At 36.5% G+C, this 24,345-nt stretch overlaps 1 protein-coding gene across 8 annotated transcripts in view; it reads right to left on the bottom strand.

Moving 5' to 3' along the window:
• THSD7A (thrombospondin type 1 domain containing 7A) overlaps nt 1-24,345 on the bottom strand; it is a 773,396-nt gene that overhangs the window by 49,989 nt on the left and 699,062 nt on the right. For all 8 annotated transcript variants that reach the window (XM_087861023.1, XM_087861022.1, XM_087861024.1 and 5 more), the window contains 2 exons: nt 14,878-15,072; nt 13,171-13,434 (listed from right to left, as the gene is read on the bottom strand). In XM_087861023.1, the coding sequence (XP_087717149.1) occupies nt 13,171-13,434; nt 14,878-15,072 (459 nt within the window). The remainder of the gene's footprint in view (nt 1-13,170; nt 13,435-14,877; nt 15,073-24,345) is intronic.

The following is a 24,345-nucleotide window of genomic DNA, read 5'->3' as shown; positions in this document are numbered from 1 at the left end:
TTTTGTGGTTCCATACAAATTTTAGGATTGTCTGTTCTAGTTCTGTGAAAAATACTATTGGTATTTTGATAAGCATTGCATTAAATGTGTAGACTGCTTTGGGAAATATAGACATTTTAATAATATTTGTTCTTCCAATCCATGGTTAGGGAATGTCTTTCCATTTCTTTGTGTCAATTTCAGTTTCTTTCATCACTGTTTATAGTTTTCAGAGAACATGTCTTTTGCCTCTTTGGTTAGATTTATTCCTAGGTATCTTCTGTTTTTTTGTGCAATTATAAATGGGATCGATTCCTTAATTTCTCTTTCTGCTGCTTCATTACTGGCGTATAGAAACACAATAGATTTTTGTACATTGATTTTGTACCCTGCCTCATTACTCAATTTGTGTATCAGTTCTAGCAATTTTTGGTGAAGTTTTGGGTTTTCTATATAGAGTATCATGTCATCTGCAAATACTGAAAGTTTGACTTGTTCCTTGCCAATGTGGATGCCTTTTTGTTCTTTTTGTTTTCTGATTGCTCTGGCTAGGACTTCCAGTAATATGTTAAATAACAGTGGTGAGAGTGGACATCCCTGTCTTATTTCTGACCGTAGAGGAAAAGCTCTCAGTTTTTCTCCATTGAGGATGATATTAACTGTGGGTTTTTCACATATGGCCTTTATTATGTTGAGGTATGTTCCCTCTATCCCTACTTTGTGGAGGGGTTTTTTGTTTGTTTTTGTTTTTTTTAATCATGAGTGGATGCTGTACTTTGTCAAATGCTTTTTCTGCATCTATCGAGAGGATCATATCTCTTATCCTTTCTTTTATTAACGCAGTCTATCACACATTGATTTGCAAATATCGAACCACCCTTGCATCCCAGGAATAAATCCCACTTGATCATGGTGAATGATTTTTTTTTTTTAATGTATTGTTGGATTCAATTTGCTAGTATTTTACTGAGAATTTCTGCATCCATGTTGATCAGCGATATTGGCCTATAGTTGTCTTTTTTAGTGGAGTCTTTATCTAGTTTGGGTATCAGGGTAACGAGGGCCTCACAGAATGAGTTTGGCAGTTTTCCTTCCTTTTCTATTTTTTGGAATATTTTGAGAAGAATAGGTATTAAGTCTTCTTTAAATGTTTAGTAGAATTTATCTGTGAAGCCAGCTGGTCCTGGATTTTCTTTGTTGGGAGGTTTTGATTAATGATTCAATTTTTTTGCTGGTTATCGGTCTGTTCAAGTTTTATATTTCTTCCTGTTTCAGTTTTGGTAGTTTATATGTTTCTAGGAATTTATCCATTTCTTCCAGGTTGTCCAATTTGTTGGCATACAGTATTTCATAATATTCTCTTATAACTATACTTCTGTGGTATTGGTTGTTCTCTCTCATTTGTGATTTTATTTATTTGAGTCCTTTCTCTTTTCTTTTTGATAAGTCTGGCTACAGGTATATCGGTTTTTGTAATTTTTTTCAAAGAACTAGATCCTGGTTTCACTAATCTATTTTAAATTTCTGTGTCATTTATTTCTTCTCTAATCCTTATTATTTCCTTCTTTCTGCTGGTTTTAGACTGTGTGCATTGTTCTTCTTCTAGCTCCTTTGAGTATAAGGTCAGGTTGTTTAATTGAGATTTTTCTTGCTTCTTAAGGTAGGCCTGTATTGCTATATACCTCCCTATTTGGACCACTTTTGCTGCATCCCAAAGCACTGTGTTTTCATTTTCATTTGTTTCTATGTATTTTTTTTTTTAATTTCTTCCTTGGTTTCCTGGTTGATCCATTCACTGTTTATTAGCATGTTGTTTAACCTCCATGTATTTGTATTCTTTCCAGAGTTTTTCTTGTGGTTGATTTCTAGTTTCATAGCATTGTGGTTCAGAAAAGGTGCATGGTATGACTTCAACCTTTCTGTATTTGTTGAGGCCTGTTTTGTGAATGAATATGTGATCTATTCTGGAGAATGCTTCATGTGGACTTGAAAAGAATTTGTACTGTGCTGTTTTAGGATGGAACGTTCTGACTAAATCTGTTAAGTCCATCTGGTCCAGTGTGTCATTGAAAGCCATTGTTTTCTTGTTTCTGTTTAGATGATCTGTCCATTGATGTAAGTGCGTCTGAAGGTCCCCTGCTATTACTGTTTTATTATCATTAAGTTCCTTTATGTTTGGGTGCTCCCATGTTGGGTGCATAAACATTTACAATTGTTAGATTTTCTTTTTGGCTTGTCCCCTTTATTAAGATATGGTGCCTTCTTTATCTTTTGTTACAAAGGCAATAAATTATCAAAATATTTCTGGAAGAAATGCATTTTCCCCACCTTCAAAATGATGACAAAAGTAAACTTTTAACCTTTTGTTATTTAGTACTCATAGCTGAAAGTAGAATCACAGGATCATTCATGTCACTGCCTCACAAAGTAACAGATAAATGGATAGTCCTTTCCATTTTATCTGTTGGAAGATTATGGCATTAGTGAGAGTTAACATGTATGACTTCATACTGATTCACATTATATTACTAAGTAAGCAGATATAAAACTTTTATGTCTCATCTTCTTATAGCATATTCCAGAAAACATCTCTCAAATAAAATCCAACCTATTAAATTGTTAAAAGCTATAAATTAGGCACTGACATAAAGACACAACTGCAGAGAGTATAATGCTCAGCATTCCATTTTTGTTTTCCACTGTGTAACAACACTCAATAATTGCCTGTCATGTTTATCCAGCACAATTAAAACCCTTAATGCTACTAGTAAATTGCTAGATAAGCATCCCCTTGCCTTCTCTGCTAAGATCATTTTTGAGGGCAATTAACACCAAACAATCATAGGGGATGGAAAGACAGGAACATTTCATGCGTTTTAAGGCTAAGTAAACTGCTGGCATCTTGTGGCAATTTATGCCTTCTGAGGAATGCTCAATAAAACAGATGACTTCACAATTAGGGTGTTAAAACTTTCAGTGGTTCGACAATGAATCTGACACATGGAAAATCAACCTCCTGACTTCTGATCATATTTTTTGTATCCCGTATCTATTCTGACCAGTCTTCCAGGTTGAAATAAAAACAACACACTAGCAGGCTTAGAGGGGCAACTGGAGGACATACTGCTTTTGAGATACATCCAAACACCTCTTTCACTTGAATTATGAATGCACAGATAAAGCAGCTTTCCACAACCTTCCCAGTTCCCATATTGTGTTGTTGAAAGGTGCACTGCTGATAAAGAAGTCATTTTAAGAGCACATGGAAAATATTGGTTGGTTCCGATTTACAGCTGTTTGAATGAGCAACTCTGGCACTCTATCTGAAACTTTTGGATTAATCTCAAAAGCAGCCTCAAAAAACTCTCCTACTTTAATGTATATTCTTATGCACATGACTGCAATTGGGAATGAGAAAAAATTAGCTAGAACTTTATTATTGTCCTCATTGGCTTAAAAATATTGAAAAAATCATTAAAAAATTCTCAAATAGAATATTCTTTTATAATTATATATTGAGGACTGATAACTCAATCCAGGAAAAGCAAATTCTTCTATGTAGCCAAACTCCTATCATCTAATGTTCTATCCAAATTCATATATTCAATGCATGGAAAGTTATGATCAACCTTGGGCAATTACAATTTTCACAGTGAAGTGTTCAGGAAAATGTAACTGCAATGAAATGCTATTTTAACTTTATTTATATTTATTGCTTTTTATACATATGAAGGCCTAGCTCTTCATATCTGCTAGGTACTTAAGGGGTTGTGTTGCTGTTATTATTCCAGTACTGGGAGTAACCCAACAACTAGGCACATTCAGATTCACTTAGATACAGCTATGTACGAGTTTATTATCAAGGCCATTTCTTATTGCCAACTCTAAAGCTTTCTGTTGTATAATAAGGGACTTTGGCTGTTCTTTGTCTTTGATTCCTGGGCGGTAGCCTCCAAGTCCTGAAATTTCCTGAATCTTTCTTATTCATGGTGACTTCTTGAACTACAGGTGAGTTTATATTAAAAGAGGTGTCTGAGGCGGGGCTGGTCACACCACAAAGACAGAACAAGTTTAGAGGGTTGGGGGCTTTAAGCCACATGATATCCACCCAATCTCTAGGGAAGAGTGGGGGGGAAAGACTGAGCTCAAACATGTGCCCAATGAATCGATTAATCATGTCTACATAATGAAGCCCCAATAAAAACTCTAGATACCAAAGCCCAGGTGAGCTTTCTGATAGATAATTCATGTTGATATGTAGAGAGGGCCATGCCTCCTGGAACCATGGGGAGAGAACATGGAAGCTTTCTGTTTGGGACCCTCGAAGACCTCACCTATTTGTCTCTTAGTTTTTCTTCTTCTATCTATCTATCTATCTATCTATCTATCTATCTATCTATCTATCTTAGAGAGAGTTATTTATTTATTTATTTATTTATTTATTTATTTATTTATTTATTTATTTTAGAGAGGGAGAGAGAGAATCTTGAGCAGGTTCCATGCCTAGGGCAGAGCCCAACATGGGGCTTGATCTCACAACCCTGAGATTGTGACCTTGAGCAAAAATCAAGAGTCGGATGCTTAACTGCCTGTGCCACCCAGGTGTGCCTGGCTACTTCTGATTTGTATCCTTTTGCTATAATAAGACTCTAATTGTAAGTCCAGTTGACCCTGAACAGCGTGGGGGTTATGGGAACTGATTCCTTGTGCAGCTGAAAATCCTTGTATAACTTTGACTCCCCAAAAACCGAAGTATTAATAGCCTACTACTGACCAGAAGTCTTACGGATAACATCAACAGTTGACTAACATGTATACAATATTTTGTATATTGTGTATATAATATTCTGTGTTCTTAAAATAAAGTAAGCTAGACCAAAAGAAAATGTTAAGAAAATCCTAAGGAAGAGAAAATACACTTATAGTACTGAACCATACCTATTGAAACAAATCTGTGTACAAGTGGACCCACATAGCTAAAGTCGTGTTGTTCAAGGGTCAACTGTATAGTGCTTTCCTAAGTTCTCTGAGCTGTTCCAGTAAACCTGAGGGGTAGTGGAAACCTCCAAATCTGTAGCCAGCATGTTGGTAGTAAGGGTGGCCTGGGGAACTCTGAACTTGCAGCTGATGTCTGAAGTGTGGAGCAGTCTTACAGAGGACTGAGCCCTTAACTGGTGGAGTTTGGCTTAACTCCAGGTAGTTACTGACAGAATTACACTGCACTTTCAGACATACCTTTTTATCTAAAAAGTAAATACACTTATTTATATAAGACCCTGTATCTATAGTTTACTTATTCAACCAAAATAAAACCTTGGGAATAATTACATACATTAAAGCATTTATGGACCTTATCTCCAGATTTAACATTAATAATTTTAACTAATACCATATTAAAAATGAGAGATCAGTGCTAAAAAGCCTACTTTGGGAATAAAGCTTTGTCAGCATTGTAAACATATTTGATGGAATGTTGAGACGATGAAGTAATGGGAAATAAATTAATTATGAAACTTACTAGAGTGATTTATTTTTAACTTGATCCAATGTAGGACATTTTTCTTTCATTAAATGAAAACCATATACTCCCTTAGAGTATTTCCAAAGGATGATCTTTAAACGTTAGTTTGTTGGATTCTAATAAGCATTAAATATAATTTTAACAAAAAAACATTTCTGTGGTCAAGTCGGAAAATTATTGCATTTAAGTTAAGTAGGTCTCTTTACCTTGGACTTGCCTTTCTTGCTAATAAGAACTGTGAATCTCTAGGAGAATGACTTGGATAGTGCATTCCTATGCTGACTTTTTTCTATAGTATCTCACCAGACCAGTAAGAAATAGATCATTCTGATGGATTGTAATTATAATGCATTAAACTTGGATTCATGTTTTGAGGTGTACAGTTTTAATATGTAAAAAATAGGACTTTTCATGTCCATTTCCAGATACGGAAAAAAAATGCAAAAGTGGATATACAAATAAAAACCCTCCAAATCTCCCAAACTTAAGACATTTTCTTTTTCTTAAACGATATTTACTTTAAGGTTCTAAGGCTTTAAAGGTCAAACTTATGGCCAAGGGAGGGGAAACTGTTATGTGACTAAATACCTTGAGGTTTTTTTTTTTAAATGGCTATTTAAAAAGACCGTTAGGGGAGTCAATTTTGTTTTTATGCAAATTAACATTTCCTGTAAGAGCCAAATTGGATTTCAATGCAACAATGAAGAAATGGGATAAATATGGAGAGTAAATACAAGTAAAGATTTTTCTTCAAAATTTAAATTTAAAATGCCCATAAATTTGTGTCTCAGGTTGCTTTTGAGCCCATAGATAAGGCCTACGTCTAATATATAATACTGTCTTCATGAACGTATAAAAAATTCCTTATGCATAAGCCCTGTTGACTACATAACTATTCTGATGATGCTTTGAAGGAGAAAAAGACCTATATTGTAGGAACAAGACTAGACTAATGGGATATGGGACTTTAAAACTATTTTGGATTTGCAGGTTTTACTAACGCAATAGGAACCTATATGTGGATTCACAAGGTCATTAGTACCTTTATGAATTATGAACCTTGTAACATAACGACGTAAAGAATGAACAACTCTATGGTTAAATCAATAAAATTGCCACAGATATCAGCAAGATGACCACTCTGTAATTATTTCGTTGAAAATTGGTGTTATGACTTCTCTAATGAATTAGGGGGAATAAGCGGCCAGAGGTCTACAGAAAGGATGTGGACTAAAATATAATGGTAAAAGTTGTTGATTAAGGCGAAGATTAAAATTCTTTTTTTTTAATTGTTACAAATAATGAACTATTTTTAGCAGTTAAATTTATTTTAAGCTGCAGAACACTTTCTCTCTAAAAAAGCTGAAAAGAAAGTCCAAGAAGTTTATGGGATTTATTGGAAGCTATGTTTGACAGCCTGGCCTGAGGAGCTCCGTGGAGCCCAGTTTAAAAACCATGTTATTAAGTAATAGATGAGTTGAGGTCTCCGGGACATGGAGCACACAGAACTAAATAATAACACCAGGTGTTTTTCCGTCACACACACATGAATGGTAGCTGCAGGAAATTTTCCAATGAAAGCCTCTCCCTCATCACCTCCACAGTCCTCCTTCAGGGAGCCTGTTGGAGCATAACGCTGGTCTCCATTCCTTATTTAAATTTGACCCTAGGCTATTGCTTTCTTTCTGTACTCAGTATCCACCCTGGCCCTTTCCTTCTTTCCCTGGCTCTTTAAACTTGCAACTATTACCTCAGGAGAAGTCTGTCCCTCAAACTCTGCCTCTCTTTTACATTTAAAAGGAAAAAGATCTCAACTGTGAATGATTACTGCAAAAGTCATACTAGCTGTACCTGTGTTGTCAAACGAAAGATTTACATTCTGAAATGAATTAGACAGTAAATAAATGCGACCCATGAAAAAAAGCTTTTCAGAGAACTTAGCACTCCATTTCAGCTTGTTTACAGGACTCTTTATTGCCTTTTCAGCTGGTTTAATTAAATATGCTCTTCCTCTACTGCAAGCATCCACCATGATAAGGAAAAATCTCTCATTCAATTTTGTTTCTAATTAACCTCTAATATTAAACTTATCCAACCTTCTATAGAATCCTATTACAAAAGTAATACATTCTAGTTATATTATGGTTGAGTGGTTATGTAGGTTATCCTCAGAATCTACTCTCCCCATAGTCATACTTATTTTTATCAGATGTACCCTGAGTTCCACACATGTTCTTGAACTAAAATCTATTTGTAAATCGAGTGCTGGCAATCATTAAATTGCCAATATCCTTTCTATAGGGGGCCCTATAGATTCTTTCAGTTTTCAGAATCACAGCTAAATAGACATTCACCTTATGAAGACCCATCCTTGTAAATTGAAAAAAAAAAAAATCCCTAATGTTCTTTTCCCCATAGATGTAATCAAGTGAACTATGACATGGGAGGTGTCGATTATTTTGCCCAGATCAGTTATTGTGGTTCTCTAATCTCCACAGGCCTTTCCTACAAAGATTCAAGTTCACACTCCTACCAAACCCTGTGAGGATCTACACGATCCAGTAGAGTAATCCCTAAACTTTAAATGTGTGGGGCATCTGGCTGGCTCAGTCCATAGAGCATGTGAGTCTTGATCTCAGGGTTGTGAGTTCAAGCCCCATGATGGGCGTGGAGCTTATTTATAAATGAATGAATGAATGAATGCAAATTAAAAAAATGTGTAATAGAGCTCCCCAGGGATCTCATCAAAATGCAGATTCTGACTCAGCAGGTCTGTAATGTGGGTTGAATTTCCACATTTCCAATGGTTTCCCTGTTAGGTCTAAGCTGCTGGTCTGTAGACCACATTCTGAGTAGCAAGGGATTAGATTCCAGTTGGCAAATGATAGCACAGGCTGGCAGCCTGTTTTTGTATATAAAGTTTTATTGGAACACAGTTGTGCCATTCACTCAACGTTCCGTGGCTGCTTTCATGCTGTAACTACAGAGTTGGGTACTTGTGACAGAGACCTTTTGGTCCACAGAGCCTCAAGTAGTTGCTATCTGGAGCTTTAAGAAAACATTTGGTGTAAGTAATTTAACCTAATAGCTGATTGTTAAGTTTCTTCATAGTCTCTACCTGTTAGCAAGTATTTGATAGGTATAAATAGCAACATGCTACTTTAGAACAACAAGAGAGCAACGTATATTAAAAACATTGTATATCATGGGCTGGAGGGGGGAACAATCATATTAGATGTGCCTTTCTGTTAACTTGGTATTAACAGATAATAATACATTAAAAATATAACTGAGTTATAGAATATTTACTGATAGCACATTGTAGCTTAACCTGCCTATGAGATATAGCAAAGATTAACTTGCTGGGGATAAAGATTGAAGAGAGGTGTCCAAAAGGCATTATGTAGCTCTTAGAGCTCCAGACTTGAGCATCTGACATTTTTAGATTTTATCCAATTCACCTTCCAAGTATCACTTCCACATAACTCAAACAGAAATGTTGTTTCTACTTCTCAAGAAAAAAGATGAGTGGAAACAAACAAAAATAAGTTGTCACAACTACTAATATAAACCGGGCAGTTAAGATGTCCAAATCTAGTGTTGGACAAATCAGGCAATTCTGAACAATAAGCTTTCAAACGGCAATAAAGAGACTTTATAATGATATCACCAGGCTAATTCAGTGGAATAGGTATTTGACTATTATTTCTTCTATTTAGTCGGTAGAAAAAAGCACAAGTATTTGATGAATATTATATAGAAAGTATGTGGCATGGATAGCTCTTATTCCAAAGGTCTTAGCTATTCTCAACAATCTGTTTGGTAATTTCCCAGAAATGTGACAGAGGGAAGATTAGTGTCCAGAAAAAAGAAAGAATCAAAGCCTGTGGATCAAATACAACTACAAAAATTCTCTCCAGTGCTTCACTCATTCTTTCACTCTACAAATATTGGGCACCTACTTGTTCTAGGGGCTGGAGATACATCAGTGAATAAAATAGTCCAAGATGCCCTCCTCAATCTTATACAATCTTGTATAATTCTTGTACAGGAGATAAAACATAAAGAAACAGAACAAGTAAATTATATGGTATGGTTATAGAATGATACATGCTTTAAAAATATAAAATGTAGAGCAGGATAACGGGGTTTGGGAAAGAGGGGAAAGGTTGAGGGGCAGCATGATAAAATTCTGTCACTTATATTTAAATATAAATCATGTATACATGCATTTATCATAAGTTAGATTATCTCTAAGATTCTTTAAAATATTAAGAGTAAATGATATAATTATTTTAAAAAGTCCTAGAAATTCTACCTCTTATTCTGTGAAATTTTAAGTGATTAACTTGAGAAGTACCTGGTACTATGTAGTCACTCAAGTTTCTAATGAACCAATCAACTAAGATATTAGGGTGTTCTCGCGGTGAGTAGAACCTGTGTGACTTGGTTTTTGAATGATTTAAAATCTGCTGCTACAGTGACACCATCTAAGATTTCACAACAAAAGTAAATAAATATATTTCATGTTATGTTCTTAGGATAGATAAATGCCCCCAAATATATTTATATATCAATAAGAATTATATCCAACACCAAGTATCAGATGGGTAAACATTTATGTGACTCCCCAGGTAAACTTTAAGATCTGATTTTCGGAGTATAGGTACGAGACAGTCTGGGACCTTGGGAGCAAGCTGCTATGCACCTGGGACCCTCCCTGCTGCCTGTTACGCTTTTCTTGCAGATCAAACAGGGACCAAGGAGCAAGCTCAGGCTGGTTCAGACTGAACATTTGAGAGAGGATGGCCACCAAATTTGACTTTTTATCCTCTTTTTCTCTCATTTTAATACTAGAAAACATGCCTAGAGGTGGAGACTTAACATGCAAATGAAACATCTGATGTATGAAGACGCATGTGCTGTCAAATGCACCTGTGTGCCCTCTTGCCTGGGATTCCCAGCCACTCTGCTTAAGCATGACTCCTTTCCCACCTCAGCCCCTTTAAAACTTTCCTCGGCTGTTGTTTAGAGAGCCAGGCTGACACTTTTGTTGAGACTGTGTCTCTCTTTGGCTATAGCTGCTGCCCCAATAAAGCCTTGCCTGTAACTTTAAATTTGGGTCCAGCCTTGTTTCTACTGTCTCTGGGTCCAAGAACCCGAGCCCGGTAACAGGTATATCATCTTTCAGTACAAAGTTTACTACTACAAAGAATTTCAGACATAATAGAACTGTGCCTTAAGGTTAAGACATTAAAATAATGGTGACCACATGGGAAATGGCCTAAAATAATAGAATTAAACTGGTGAAAGTCAAACTGTTTTATCAGTATAATAACTGATAATATGATCCACAGACAGCACAGATAAAATAGAAATGACCTAAGGCCACTATCAAACAGGGGATTAGCATCTTTGCACTGCATACACGTGGGTCAATTCTATGTCTGAACTGAAAGCAGAAAGAGACTTGTTCGTGAAAGCTACTTTTCCACCATCCATTTGGAAAGCCAGTTTGGCTGAGAGAAGGCAGTGGTCACTGAGAATGTAATTTAGAGTGTGCCTCGCATAGAACACCAAAGTTAGAGGATTCCACCAACACTATCAGAATTGATAGAACATATATAAGCAAAGAAGTAATTTCCACAGAAATCAAGCAACAGAGATTCAATTTCCTTGGACGTCACTTTGAGTAAATGTATTGGGGTAAATACTAAAATACCCCATTGGACATCCACCATAGATTAGATTTAATGAGAAAGAATTGATGCTGGACAGACACAAGGAACTAAACTGGAGCCATTTCCTTAGTTAAAGGTCTTAGATCCTTCCACAATCCCCATGAAGTTCAACGCTATCAGGAATCTATCTTTTGTGCTTTTGTTCTAGAATACAGTACTGCATTCTTCGTGCTTTGAACTGACAAGGCTACGGTATTAAGTCTACTGCCTTTGCTTAATTTTTATTATTTTTGTACTCTGACTTTTGTTAAGTGATCAAACATCTTTATGAGATTCACAGGATATTTTTAAGGTTTTTTTTCTAAAAAGAAGATTGACTGTTAAGTGGCTTACTGACACTCTCCTGCATCTAATTAACAGATCAGGATAAAAGTGAGAATATACAAAAGTAATTCTGAAAACTCAAAGGTTATGTTACAAACAAATGATTATCTTCGTGATTCACTAGGCATAACAATTTTAAATGTGAGCAAACCCTTATAAGCTACAATCCAGGAGAAACATATTTTTAAGAGTGATCTTCAATTTTACATTTTAATGACTAATTATGATCTTCTACCTTATCATAACATCTCAGAATGGTAAGTGCATTTACATTTTTCCTGGCCTCTAATTTATAGCACTGATGTTATGAGACAGAGAATAAAATATTCAGTTACCCTTACACCTGTTTCTCAAAGCACACCTACTATAAATATTATTTTTCCTTTTGTAGTTATTGTTCTAAATAAATTGACTATCTTTAAGTTAGGAATGCAGTAACCTGAATATATTAACCTGAAAAATACTCGTCTCTAGAGCTTCAAAATTATGGAGTCTTTGGGGCTACTTTCACTAGACTTTGATAAAAGAGGAATTAGGAGATAAGGTGAAAAAAATGAAAATGAATTTTGGAAACTTCTTTGTGGGGGGAGGTTTAAGAGATTCCAATGAATGTGTCACCAATGGTACTTTGATGGTTTATAGACGGTTCTATTAGTTCGTGTTGTTTTCTGAACCATATAATAAAACTGGAAGAGCACTGTTCCAACAGCAGAAGCTATTTCAGCAAGGTTGGAGGGTAACTGCCATGTCCCTCTCTCCTAGCAACTTAGCTCATCTTTCTGAGGTCACCTCCACGAAGAAGGTAGGAGGATCCTGTCCAATGTTTGCAAATACATGGCATCTATGATTCAGGCTGACCCACAGTAAACTAATCTCAGTCCAATACAAAAAGACAGATGTATTAAAATAAAAGAATAATGGAAAATATTGCTTAAGGACTACTATATTAAGATTTAGAACCAAAGAGTTTGCAACATACTCTGATCAAAGATGGCCACTCTTCACAAACTTCTGGCAATTTAATTATTATCACTGTGTTTGGTTTAGAAAACTAAAGTGGGCACAGCTACCTAAGAGAATGTACATTTTTCTCTTCTTCTCCCCCTCCTTTTTTTTTTTTTTTTTTTTTGGCTAATCTCAACACAATAAGTAAACAAGAGATATTTGAGTTTTCACTAGTTATGACTTTCAGTCTTTCTTCTCTGACACTTAAATTACATTTCAGGCGTATTGCAAATCTTGCCAGTTTGGTTATTAGAAGACTGTCTAGTTTATAACTTTATTTTCAGATTAAATTCAAATCTCCTCTCCTCCTCCCTCTCTTGTGGGGGCATTGTTGGGCCTATTCGACAGATTCTTGATTAGGACCAAGGGAATTTTCTGGCACTATTTGTCTACCTGTAAGGCTTTTTTGCCACCAACTTTGGATTTAGTTGCCAACTTCAGGACAAGACAAATGCCACCAATGTCCTGTATGGTGCCCCCAATATGTTCCATTTAGAGCGCAATCTGTAAACCTTCATTTCCCTCCATTCTGATCCACGTTCATTTAACCTCCACCCCCAAAGACAGCAAACATATAACACGGAAGAAAAATTGGATTACCATGGCTGTTACATCTGGATGTTTCCACGAGCCTGCCATTTTGGTCGTAGCATGCCATTGCTTGGTAACGATATCCTTGACCACATTCCTTGGTATCTCCTTGTGTTTTCACTCCCAGCAACACTTCCACTTTCCCCTCTGGCAAAATGCAGTCTGACCAGTTCCCCACAGGCTGTGCATTATACTTGTCACAAGGACAGTACTGAGTCTCAATCAGAGGGTACAAATGAGAATTTTTACATTTTTCCTTCTTTTTACTTTTTCCTGTGGAGAAATTTAAGTTGGAAAATATCGTTATTCATTTCAAGCATTTAATTTTCCTCCTTTTCTAAATTTCCTTTCTCCATTTTTAACCATATTCAACAGTAGCTTATAAATGAATGCTATTTTCTCACTCCACAGTGCTTTCTCTGGAGGCTCTTATTAGTACTGGGTGCCTTGCCTAGTGAAATTTTTCTTATTTCCTCATTTTAAAATCGCCACTTTGCAGAAGGTGTTCACTGTTGTGCCGAATTTTATACTCTTCGAATGATTAAAATCCTTTCAAATGATCATGCGCTTTCACTGACTAGGGGAGTTTAAGGTAATTGCATAAATCTCTCCTTTATAACATGAATACATGTACAAAAATATGAAATGGAGAGAGAGAGTCGCTGTACTGGACTGTACAGCTTTTTGTTAATTCTAAATAGATGGTGTGGTTATATAGGATTACAATTCAGAAAATGAGATTTTTATATTTACTTTTCTGATTATAACTTTGTATCTTTATTTCTGAAGAGTCATCAGTTTTATATACTTGGTGATTAGTGTAGTAAATAATATTCACAGTGAAGATATTTAGTGTCAGAAAGAAGTACTAGGAATGATCTGTATATAAATCTAAATAAATTTTTAAAATAAAAAATGAACAGTAATATGTGCTTGAAAAACAATATATTATTTTAACTGAATCACATTTCTATTATATATTTATGTTATATATCATATACCATAATACTATTAGTTATATCACACACAATTAATTGCGTATGTTTTACATGTATTTATTTCTAACTTTCAGAACGTGCCTTTAGTTTTCAATAGACTTCATTATGACAGGTGGTTCATTTTATAACTTTTAAATTCTGAATAGCCTACTGGCTATGTTTTTTTTAGGTTTCTTTTTGCCACTGACAATATTTTTGAATGCACCAGGTTTAGTTCAGTATCATAGCTCCTGTTCTTGCTCATTATATCACTGCTTTTTGTCACTGTGACTGCCTTTTAAAATGCAGTTTTCAGATACAAAATTAGTGTCAGATTCCTCTTCTGGGATATGAAGATTAATCTGAGGCTGTGACAGTGAGAATGGGTTAAGAAAATGAAGTGGCAACTTTCCTTTTGTTCTCCAAACACCTCACAGTCTGTAGGCAATCCACCAGCAGTGTATGTTTAAACCAAAAAAATAATCTACCTATTGTATAGGGAGCCAGCTCAACTTTCAAGGTTACTTTTCCTTTCTACTGAAAGTACATAGCACGTCTGTCACCGCCAACTTACGTTAAAATACACATGTGAATCCACTGGTGTATTACGTATCGGTGTACCAGCAATAAGGCATATCTATGTATTTTCCAAATACACTGTCAGAACTCTCTTGGGACTAACTTTTTTATGTGTTTTCTACATTGACAGTGTTGGCTTTCACACCCCAATTATTCTTACCAACAATAGTGCGCTTTCTGGTCCTAACTGCACCACAGTCTCCGTTGCACGAAGAAAACTTGGACCAGCTGGTAAACTGACAGTCATCTTGGCAGGGGATCTGGCAGGCCTGGGTGAGGGCTGGCAAGGGGCCTGCATACCAAAGGCATTCATGGATGCCAGCCTGGCCTCCATCTTGCTTTCGACAAGTAATAGCTAAAGGAAAAGCATACAGAGCTGTTTAAAGCAAATTTGAATGTCTATAAGTACTCCACAATTTCGGAATTAACCTAACATTTTCTTACACAGTCAGAGGAATCCTCTTTTCTTTATTTGCAGCAGAAATCTGGGAGGAATGTTTCTAATAATCACAGTAGTCATTAAATTGATCCTGTAGTTTTTTTAATATAACAGATAACCCTCAGTGGTTTTTGTGACACAGGAAAGCGTGCATGTGCGTGCATGTGCACATGCGTGCGCGCATGCATACACACACACAGCATTTAGTAGTTTTTATTAGATGTTATTAAGGATTTCAGGCCCTTATTTAGAAATTAATTATTTAAGAGACAACACATGGGTTCTGATAATAGTTTATGCTGAACATAGACTATTCATAGAGGTCCTGGGAGACACCACATACCTCTAATATTGTTTATATATCATTGGCTGCTCTAGGATTTCTTTATAGAAGGGTCTTAGTGGCAGCAAATTGGAAGGTTTGGGTGAGGAGGGGACACTTATGGAACCCGTCTTGTAGCTGCATTTGCATGGAAAGCATGTTATTTTACTACACTGGAAGCTTGTTGGGATGGCTTTGGGGTGGTTAATGGGGAAAGGGGGGCTGTGTCAAAGTCCCCCATTCAGCTCTGTCTACAAGTTCTTCATACGCACAAATATCAACCATGGATTTAAAAATAAAAACAAAAACTTTTAGCAATCTTTATCATATTAAAATCAAGATTTCTACAATTACATACAGGCTCTAAAAAATGGTCCAAAAATTTTAATTCATATACGATTTCCCCCAAGATATTGTTCTACTGGATTTTTTAAAAATCATGTCATATTTTTATTGCTTATTGAACATAGTCATAAAATTGCTTTAAGTTATCAAGACTCAAAGAAAAAGAGCAAGTGATGTTTTAAAGTCCTCTTTCTGCCATTTTCTCCCATGGTTTTAAAAATAATTCATTCATTTATTGAGGAAGAAGATGAAACATTTAGACCTTGGTCCTAAAAGTGTCTTCCTTGAACTAGCTTACATTGCCCCAGTCAGACTGATTTGCGTGGCCCTTTCAGGTTTATGACCTAGGCTGGAACTTGATCTCTTTCCTGCTCAGGATTCTATTCTCTATCCTGCTCAGGATGACTCAGTCATCATGAAACTAAGGTGAAGGAGCCTGACATTTTGATCCTAAGTTACAGTTAGGGCACCTAGGGTCCCAGGTTAGACCATATTCTCCAGATCTGTATAGTAAAACTTAACACCTAGTGGTAGGGCTCTGTGAGGGGGTGTCTAAAAGGATGTAACAGTTTTCGCAAGGGAAGACTTTCTCTGTGTAGGTGAATACAACTTACCACAACTGGTGCAGGAAAAGTTACCTAACTGTGCAAATGTAGGGGAGTATTCATCTAGTTTTTAGCTAAAGATACCTCTTCATTTAATGTGCACAATTTGTATGAAGAGGACACAGGGGTCCCTGAATTTTAAATACACGAAAACCCGGGAGAGTGAACAATCGTGGCGGTTATGAAAGTTCTGTGACAGGCGACAACAACAAGTGCCCCGAAGAGACTCTCACCACTCGGGAGAGGAGTTGTCTGCTGCTCTGTGTTTATACTACCGGTCTAGTAGCAGTTCTCAAATCAGGCTGGATAGCTTCTGCGAGGTGTCCGTCCCCTTGCCAAACTCAAACATTCTCATTTGTCGGTTGAGGACGGGGTCCTGGCCATGAGCATCTGTTTAAAGGCTCCTTGGTGATTCAAGTATGCAGCAGCGGATCAAGACCACCGCTCCAGCAGGTGATGTGCTTCCACTTGCATCAGAAACAACTGGAAGACTGTTACAGTGGAAGATTCTTGGATTCATTCCAGAACTCCCGAATGAGATTTCTGTGTGTGGGGTCAGAGGATATGTGTTTGTTTGTTGTTGTTGTTTTTCCAAGCTGCTCAGATGTTCCTTATGCATATTTAAGTTTAAGACCCATTAGCTTGAGTAGTTAAGGCACAAGGAAGGGTCTGGCTGAGATCTGGGAGTAAGAATGAAAGTGCCTTGGTACTCAATCACCCTGGCACTGTGCCAAGGTTGAGAAACAATGCCGAGCATGTGCGGATGAACTAAGGGAGCTCTAAACGTGGGACTCAGGGGCCTTGCACAAGCAGTGAACCAAAGGAGCATGTGCATAGTTTGGGAGAATGTTAACCCCGGATGGGTGCTGCAGGACTCCCCAGGAAGTGGTATGCTAATGATGTGATTTTGCAATCCGCTGCCACGGGGAGGCAGAGTTGATTCCTTAAACACTGTAAATTTAGTAATCTCTGTGATAGTTTGTGGGCAAAGTTGTCCCAAGGAAGCGCAAGAGGAAGGACTGACAAAGAGGGAGATATTAGATGATTTACTTATCAGGATAGGTAGGAATCCGAAAAAAGACTAATTTGGAAAATAAGAGATTTGACCATATCAGAACTCTATAATAAGAGAAAATACAAAACTAAATCTGGGTTCTTTGAAATAAGACTACTTCTATCTACTCATCCAATTTGACTCTCTGAAAGAGACCTGAAAGGAAATCATTTGAGAAACTAAACGAAATTGCCTTAGGTTCTCCAATAAGGCTCTCTTTCTAAGGTTCTCTCACAAATTTTATTTCAGAATTGCTCTCTCATCACATTAAGTGATGCCAAAAAACCAAGATAAAATAAAACCATCAACAACACCATTCCAGAAACAAGCGAGTTATTTTGTGCAGATCTACACTATTTGCATATATGTGAAGCCCTTTACCCCATATACCTTAAGTATTTCAATTAGTGGAAAAGAAAAAAAAAATTAAATTTCCCATATCTGTTCTCAGAAACCCACACAGCATTCCGCTGCCCTTATCTGAAATTTTAGACAGTGTACTTTGAATGAATTACTCATGTAATGTTATCTAAACAAGTAACAACAGCAATATTTGTACAATATATTGAAAATTTATCATACATCTCAACTTGTTTCTATTCTGACTAAGAGGAAACACAACAATTCAAGCACAGAAATGCAATCTGAAATGAACTTCCTGCTACTAGGGTGAGGAAAATATAAATGCTTGGAAAGGAAACCATCTGGTCTCTCAACTTTATAAACCCTAAAAATCATTTCTAAGATACTGAAAACAGGGTGGTTTTAACCGTAGAAAAGATGCATCATACTAAGCATGGTTTCCTAGCACGCCAGAAAGCTATATACACCCAGACAGTTGCATCCGTATTCACAGGTGGAGGGTGTATGATGATTATGCAAGTTCTCCTTTGGGCTGAGGTCTTGTGAACAAGACGGGCCAAAACCCATGCTGTCCATGCGCTTCATTCACCATGAAAGCTTCTCAGTGAGGTCAGCAAATATCAAAATAATTATTTTAACGTAAAATTCTTTAACTCTATGTTGATTGTATCTGTTTACTTATAATTTTATTTTACTTATATGAGGCGTAGCAATTTTTATTTCAGTGTCATGGATGGACTACTTCCAGCAGGCTCAAAGCCTGGGAGACATCCATGTGGCTGCCTTGTGGGTTACATCTGAATTAGGTGAGGCACGCTCAGCCCATCAACACTGAGGGAATGATGGAAAGGTAAGTAAGAGAGTGAGTGTCTTCAACAAATAAATGCTCTGGGAAAGGGAGCTATAGAATTGTTAGATTAAAAGTGACTCAACAAATATTCTAACCAAATGCAATGTGAAGACCTTTATGAACCCTGCTTTGAACAAATTGTGGGCATTTTTGAGACAATGGGGGGAAATTAGACATGGTATGAATATAGATGATATTAAAGAATTATTGTTAGATTTGTTTAGTGTTATAGTAATACTACTGTACTAATACTACTGTTACATTTTAAAAAAATAAAGTATTTATGGACAATATACATCTTATCTGGGAGTTGCTTTAAAATATTCCAGCAAAATCTTTCTAAGTGTGTGAGGAGTGGCAGATGACCAAGAATGGCAACATGCTAAAGACTGCTGAAGCTGAGGGAATGAAGTCCACACTACCAGTGCTCATTATATTTATTAGTCTTCCTATTTCTGTGTCTCTTTGAAACTTCCCATAAATTTAAATAAAAAAATTACTCAGTTGAATAAGTAAAGTCAATTTTAAAATGTTTTCATGTAGGTTGAATTTTGAGCTATGTTCTAAAGAGAAGAATAATCAAGGTTCCTGGAATGAAAGGGAATAGATAACATTGGTTTGAGCTGGAAGGACACGGATATCTGTGTTATGCATATATGACTATGCAAATGGAACGTTACCGACGCAGCCCTGAAGTAAATCTAATAGAATTCCAAATGCAGTTGCTCATCTTCATTTTCTTGAAGAGGAATGAAACTCCCTTATTATTCAGGATGCACAAAAGACAGAGAGTTCTCTCGGTCTGCAGATTACCCTTCAGCATGCAAGACCATGTCACTGAGTTTGAATAATCAGTGAAAATAAATGACTAGATCTAAAATGTGCACACAGAAGTCCATTACAGGAAACAGAAGAAGATCAATGCCCCAGTGCAGTGAAAGCTGCTGGATTATATGTAAACAAAGAGTTCAAGGAGCTCTGAGACATTATTTATTAAGTTGAGTAAAATTAACATGGTTTACCTCAGAGCAACAGCATCTGGGTATGTGTTCAATGGACTGAATGCTTAGAGGAGCGATTTTTTCCTATAGTGTTAATGAAAAAAATGGCAAAAGTGAGAACGAATCATGTAGAAATGAAAAAGAAAAAGCTTAATGTGAGTGAAAGCTAGTTACCAAGAGACCTAATTGTGCTTAGAAATAAGACCCAACCCATAAATAATGCAAGAGGGCTCCAGTTGTTTACTGGGTAGATGTAATGATCCCGGGCTTTCTCTGTGTAGAAGAGATTTTCACTGACAAGTTTCCGAAACTACTTTCTAATTACAACTTGTGAGGATAACTCTAGCAGAATGGAAAGAAATGCATTTTTCTTTTTATTGATCCTAAATAGTTACCAATGATTCCCCAATCTCACTGAGGCTAATAATAAATGTGAATATATGTCAAAGTCTTGAATGAGGACTTACTAGGGAGTAATAATCAGCTCCCAGTGGAGTAGCTCAGATGAGGGACAGAGAAGGGCTAACTAACCACATCACAACAAACGCCACACCAAGGAACGACCCTATACAGAGCACGGTGTCAAGCTTATTTTATGAGCTATTTCAAAAACAGCACATGCTAATAATAATGTTATGACAGGGCCCTCACAGAGATATAAAACAAAACCAAACTCTCCACATCAACTAGGATGCTCATATTCACAGGAAATAAGAGCAAACCATTTAAATTTAGAAATAATTCTAGAAGTTTTTAAAAAAATAGCTTTGTAACTAAAAAGTAGCATTGTAAATTTGTAAACCTATTAGTGGTAACTAATATGTATATTAGCCAAAAAGTGTTTTACAATCATGTCTCTGCAAAATTTCTTTAAAGCAAGTTCCTTTGCTCTTTGAGTTACGTTGAGCATGGCTCTTTCCTACCTCATTTTTGATCCACTTGCATTCTTTTTCTTTTCATTGCATAATAATCTCTGAAAATCAACACATTCATGTGAATTACTGAGATAAATTAACCTAGATATTCTGGGCCTAACCTTGACACCGCTTCTAAAATGCAATATTTTAAAAAGAACAAAGTGGGCCAGAGTTTAAGTAAAGGAATGATGCCAAGGGTATCAATAGAGCTTAAGCCACTTAATTTTAAGCACAAGATTTAAACATATTTGCTCACAAAAATATAACTGCATAAATTATAGTTAAATACTTACATTTCACATCATTTAGATTTAATTCTCGTAGAGGGAGAATTAGAACTTCCTTTTCCCCCCAAGACTTTCCTTTATAAACTTTTAAACCAACAGATGATGTAGGATGAGTACTTTTGGGACCAGGAGGGTCCCTGCCATATGTTATAGCATGTTATCAAAGGGTTTTTTGGTTTTGTTTTTTTTTTCTCCTTTTTGCGATCTATTTGAGAATGCATCTGAATCATACTGGCTTCCACATAAAGAGACTGATGCCAGATCTTGGTGACAGGTCAACCCTAAGAATTATTAACCATACACCCATCTAATTTGCAGGAAGTACACTTGGCAGGAGACAGCATGAAGATCAACAAAGTGTTTGAACAAGAGCAAATCTGAAGTTATTTTATGAAACTCAGCATCTCACCTATGATACGTTTACATCATACTCATGGTATAAATGTGTCATAAGGTAATAAACACTGGAATAATACATATACATTTTAAGTAGTAGTGATTGACATTGCCCCTCAGGGCAGACACAGAGAAAAAAATAATTAAATTATCCAAAACTGTCATTATTATGAGCCATGTATTTAGTTTTGACTACATCTCTAATGGTAAGTCTAGCTGCAGCTATATGGCCAAGTTTCAATGATATAATCATTGACTCATATGCTATAAGTTAGCCTTCTAAGCACCATCCAAACTGTAGACATGTGAGCAGAGAGAAAAGACAGTAGAAATTACCATTCTATTTAAAGTTTATACACAAGTGACTCAAGTAGTATGAAACAAATAAATATAAGCTGTCTATTCACCTAGAAATAGAATGTGAACGTAATTTCATGTTATTTCCATTTATTTATTGACAATATTATAGGAAAGGTGTCTATTTTAAAGGCCCTCTAAAATTTCCCTATAACATTTAAGAATGATTCCAGTTTGAAAGTTGCCAAATCTGCTCACATTCTTCTTTAAAATATCTCTCCTTTATTTCTTATACCTTTAGAATAAAATTTCTTGGACCATACCATTCTCAATATCCAAAGCCTTGCTAAAATTCTTCATTGTTTCTAATTTCCTATTGCAACAATATTCCTTCTCCCTCTCCTCCTCTCTTGCCCACCCCCCCCTTCTAGTATTCAAATCCTCCTGAGTGTGTCCCTTTGCCTCCAACTCACTGACAGGAACTACAGGCAAACTCCTCAATTCACTGTTCCCTACACGTACAGATTTTATTTTGTGCCTTTTTGCTTTCGTCATCCTAGATTTAAATGTCATTTCCTCTGTCACTATGCCCTATTGGTGGTTACCTCTTTTTATCTTTTCTTAATTCTTTAGTGGTTCTTCTGTATACACATTACTAATGTATTACTAATATGCTTAAAACCTGAATCATGTATACCCATAGAATATTACCTACCATAAGAAATAAGTGAAAACAATTTATTATATACTTTTATTCTCTTGACAGTCTGGGCCCACCATCTAGGCAACATGTAGCATGTATTCAACAAATATTTGTTTTATAAAAGAATGCATTGTACTGAATGATATTCAGCAGTTTGAACTGGCTTTTAGGGACTGGACTTAACCTGTTCCCACAGCTTTCTGAGAGAGCTAGTATCCACAAACTTACCGCTGTGTACAGTGGAAAGGAATTTTTTCCCCCAAGACACTGGCCTTTCTTTATTGCTATGGACTGAACTGTGTCCCTGGAAATTCAGGTCTGAACCCCCAATGTGCTCGCATTTGGAGATGTAGCGTTCAGGAGGTAATCAGGCGGAGATGAGGTCATGAGGGTGGGGTCCTCACGATGAGGTTAGTGCCCTCAGAAGGAGAGACCAGAGAGCTTACTATCTCCCTCTCTCTACCATGTGAGGACATAGCTAAAAAGCAATCATCTGCAAGTCAGAAAGAGAGATCTTACCAGAAGCGGAATTAGCCAGCAGCCTGATTTGAACTTTTCCAGCCTCCAGACTGTGAGATATAAATTTCTCTGCTTAAGCTACCCAGTCTATAGAGTTTTGCGATAGCAGCCTAAGAAGACTGATACAGCTATCAGCACCAAGTTTTAAGCACTTATTTTATAGAGGATTTCTAATGCTTTTATTGATACACTTGATAAACTTAAGGAAAATATCCTGTTTTATAGCAGAGTAGCTAATTCAATTTAGAGAAGACTGTGATTCTGGGAATGCTTGATACAAAATTTTCCTTCACCATTATTTTACTTTTCCTTTAAACTGTAATGGGATTGGGTCATAAATAAACATGTTCCAAAGTTTCAGAGCATATCAATTTTCTTTTAAAGCTCTTTATGCTCTGATGTAATACTTCTGAAAGCATTTTCACATAGTTCTGAAATATAGAGAACGTAGACTTGGTCAAGACTGCATTTACTTGATTGGAGTAGAATCTCCCTATATTCTTCCATTCGTGTCATTTTAACCCATTTCTGGGTAAGGCTGATTCTCACTCATTTGCTTTATAGTGAGTGTCGATGCGGGGATGGTAAGCAGTTACAGTCACTTGTTAGTTAAAGAGACTCTGGGACCATAATTGCTTCCCAAATCCTTTGCAGTGTATCAACACAGACAATTCTTACAATTGGAACAATTATGCTATTAATAGCAAATATGAAAGTCTGTCCGTAATGGCCATTTTATTGTTAACCGTTGGCTAAAAGTAGGTGTAGGTGACTGGAAAAGAGGAGACTTAGGATGGCTGGCTGGTAAGCTGGTTAAAGAGAATTTAGAGGTCTATTGCTCTACTACTGTGCAAGGTTCAAGTCATTTGAGCCAATCTGAATCATAATAGGTGGCCTTGTAAGATTCTGCTGAGTGCTGCATACTGTATGAGACACACACATTCTGTCCTTTCTACGCATACTTAGCAAATGAACTCTTACTGTCCAGTTCTTAGGTATGATTTATCAGCTTCTAGACAGGGGGATTAGGAGGGTTTTCTCGCTTGTCTTCAATAGCCCAGGTATTATCTGCTTTCACCTTTCACTCTTCTTTAAAAAATCTACTGATAAAGTTTGAGAGTCAAAGTTTCATTTCTCACACTGTTTCATCCTAAAGGTGCATATTCTACTACTGTGACAGTGTTTAAAGCCCACTGCTCTTATACCTAAAATCGTTCCTTTAATGTTGAATTGAATGGAAAGATGTCTTCCCAAGTGACCAGATAAACTTCAGGGGTTCGCTGATCCTACTGAGTAATGACTACTTAGTACTACTAGAAGTTGTGACTCTATTCTTGATTATCTGGCTTCAGAGTTTAGATCGGGGGTTCAGCAAACTTTTTCTGTAAAGCACTAGATAGTAAATATTTTTTGCTCTGTGGGTCATATGGTTTCTGTCACAACCTGCTCAACTTGGCCTCATTATCATGGAAGCAGCCATAGGCCATAGGGAAAGAAATGGGTGCACTTGTGTTCCAATAAACCTTTAGA

Source organism: Ursus americanus, chromosome 3 (assembly GCF_024610735.1).
Source record: "Ursus americanus isolate L20-20 chromosome 3, mUrsAme1.1.p, whole genome shotgun sequence".
In the NCBI taxonomy this organism is placed as follows: Eukaryota; Metazoa; Chordata; class Mammalia; order Carnivora; family Ursidae; genus Ursus; species Ursus americanus.
This window is presented reverse-complemented; position numbering and strand designations above follow the sequence as displayed.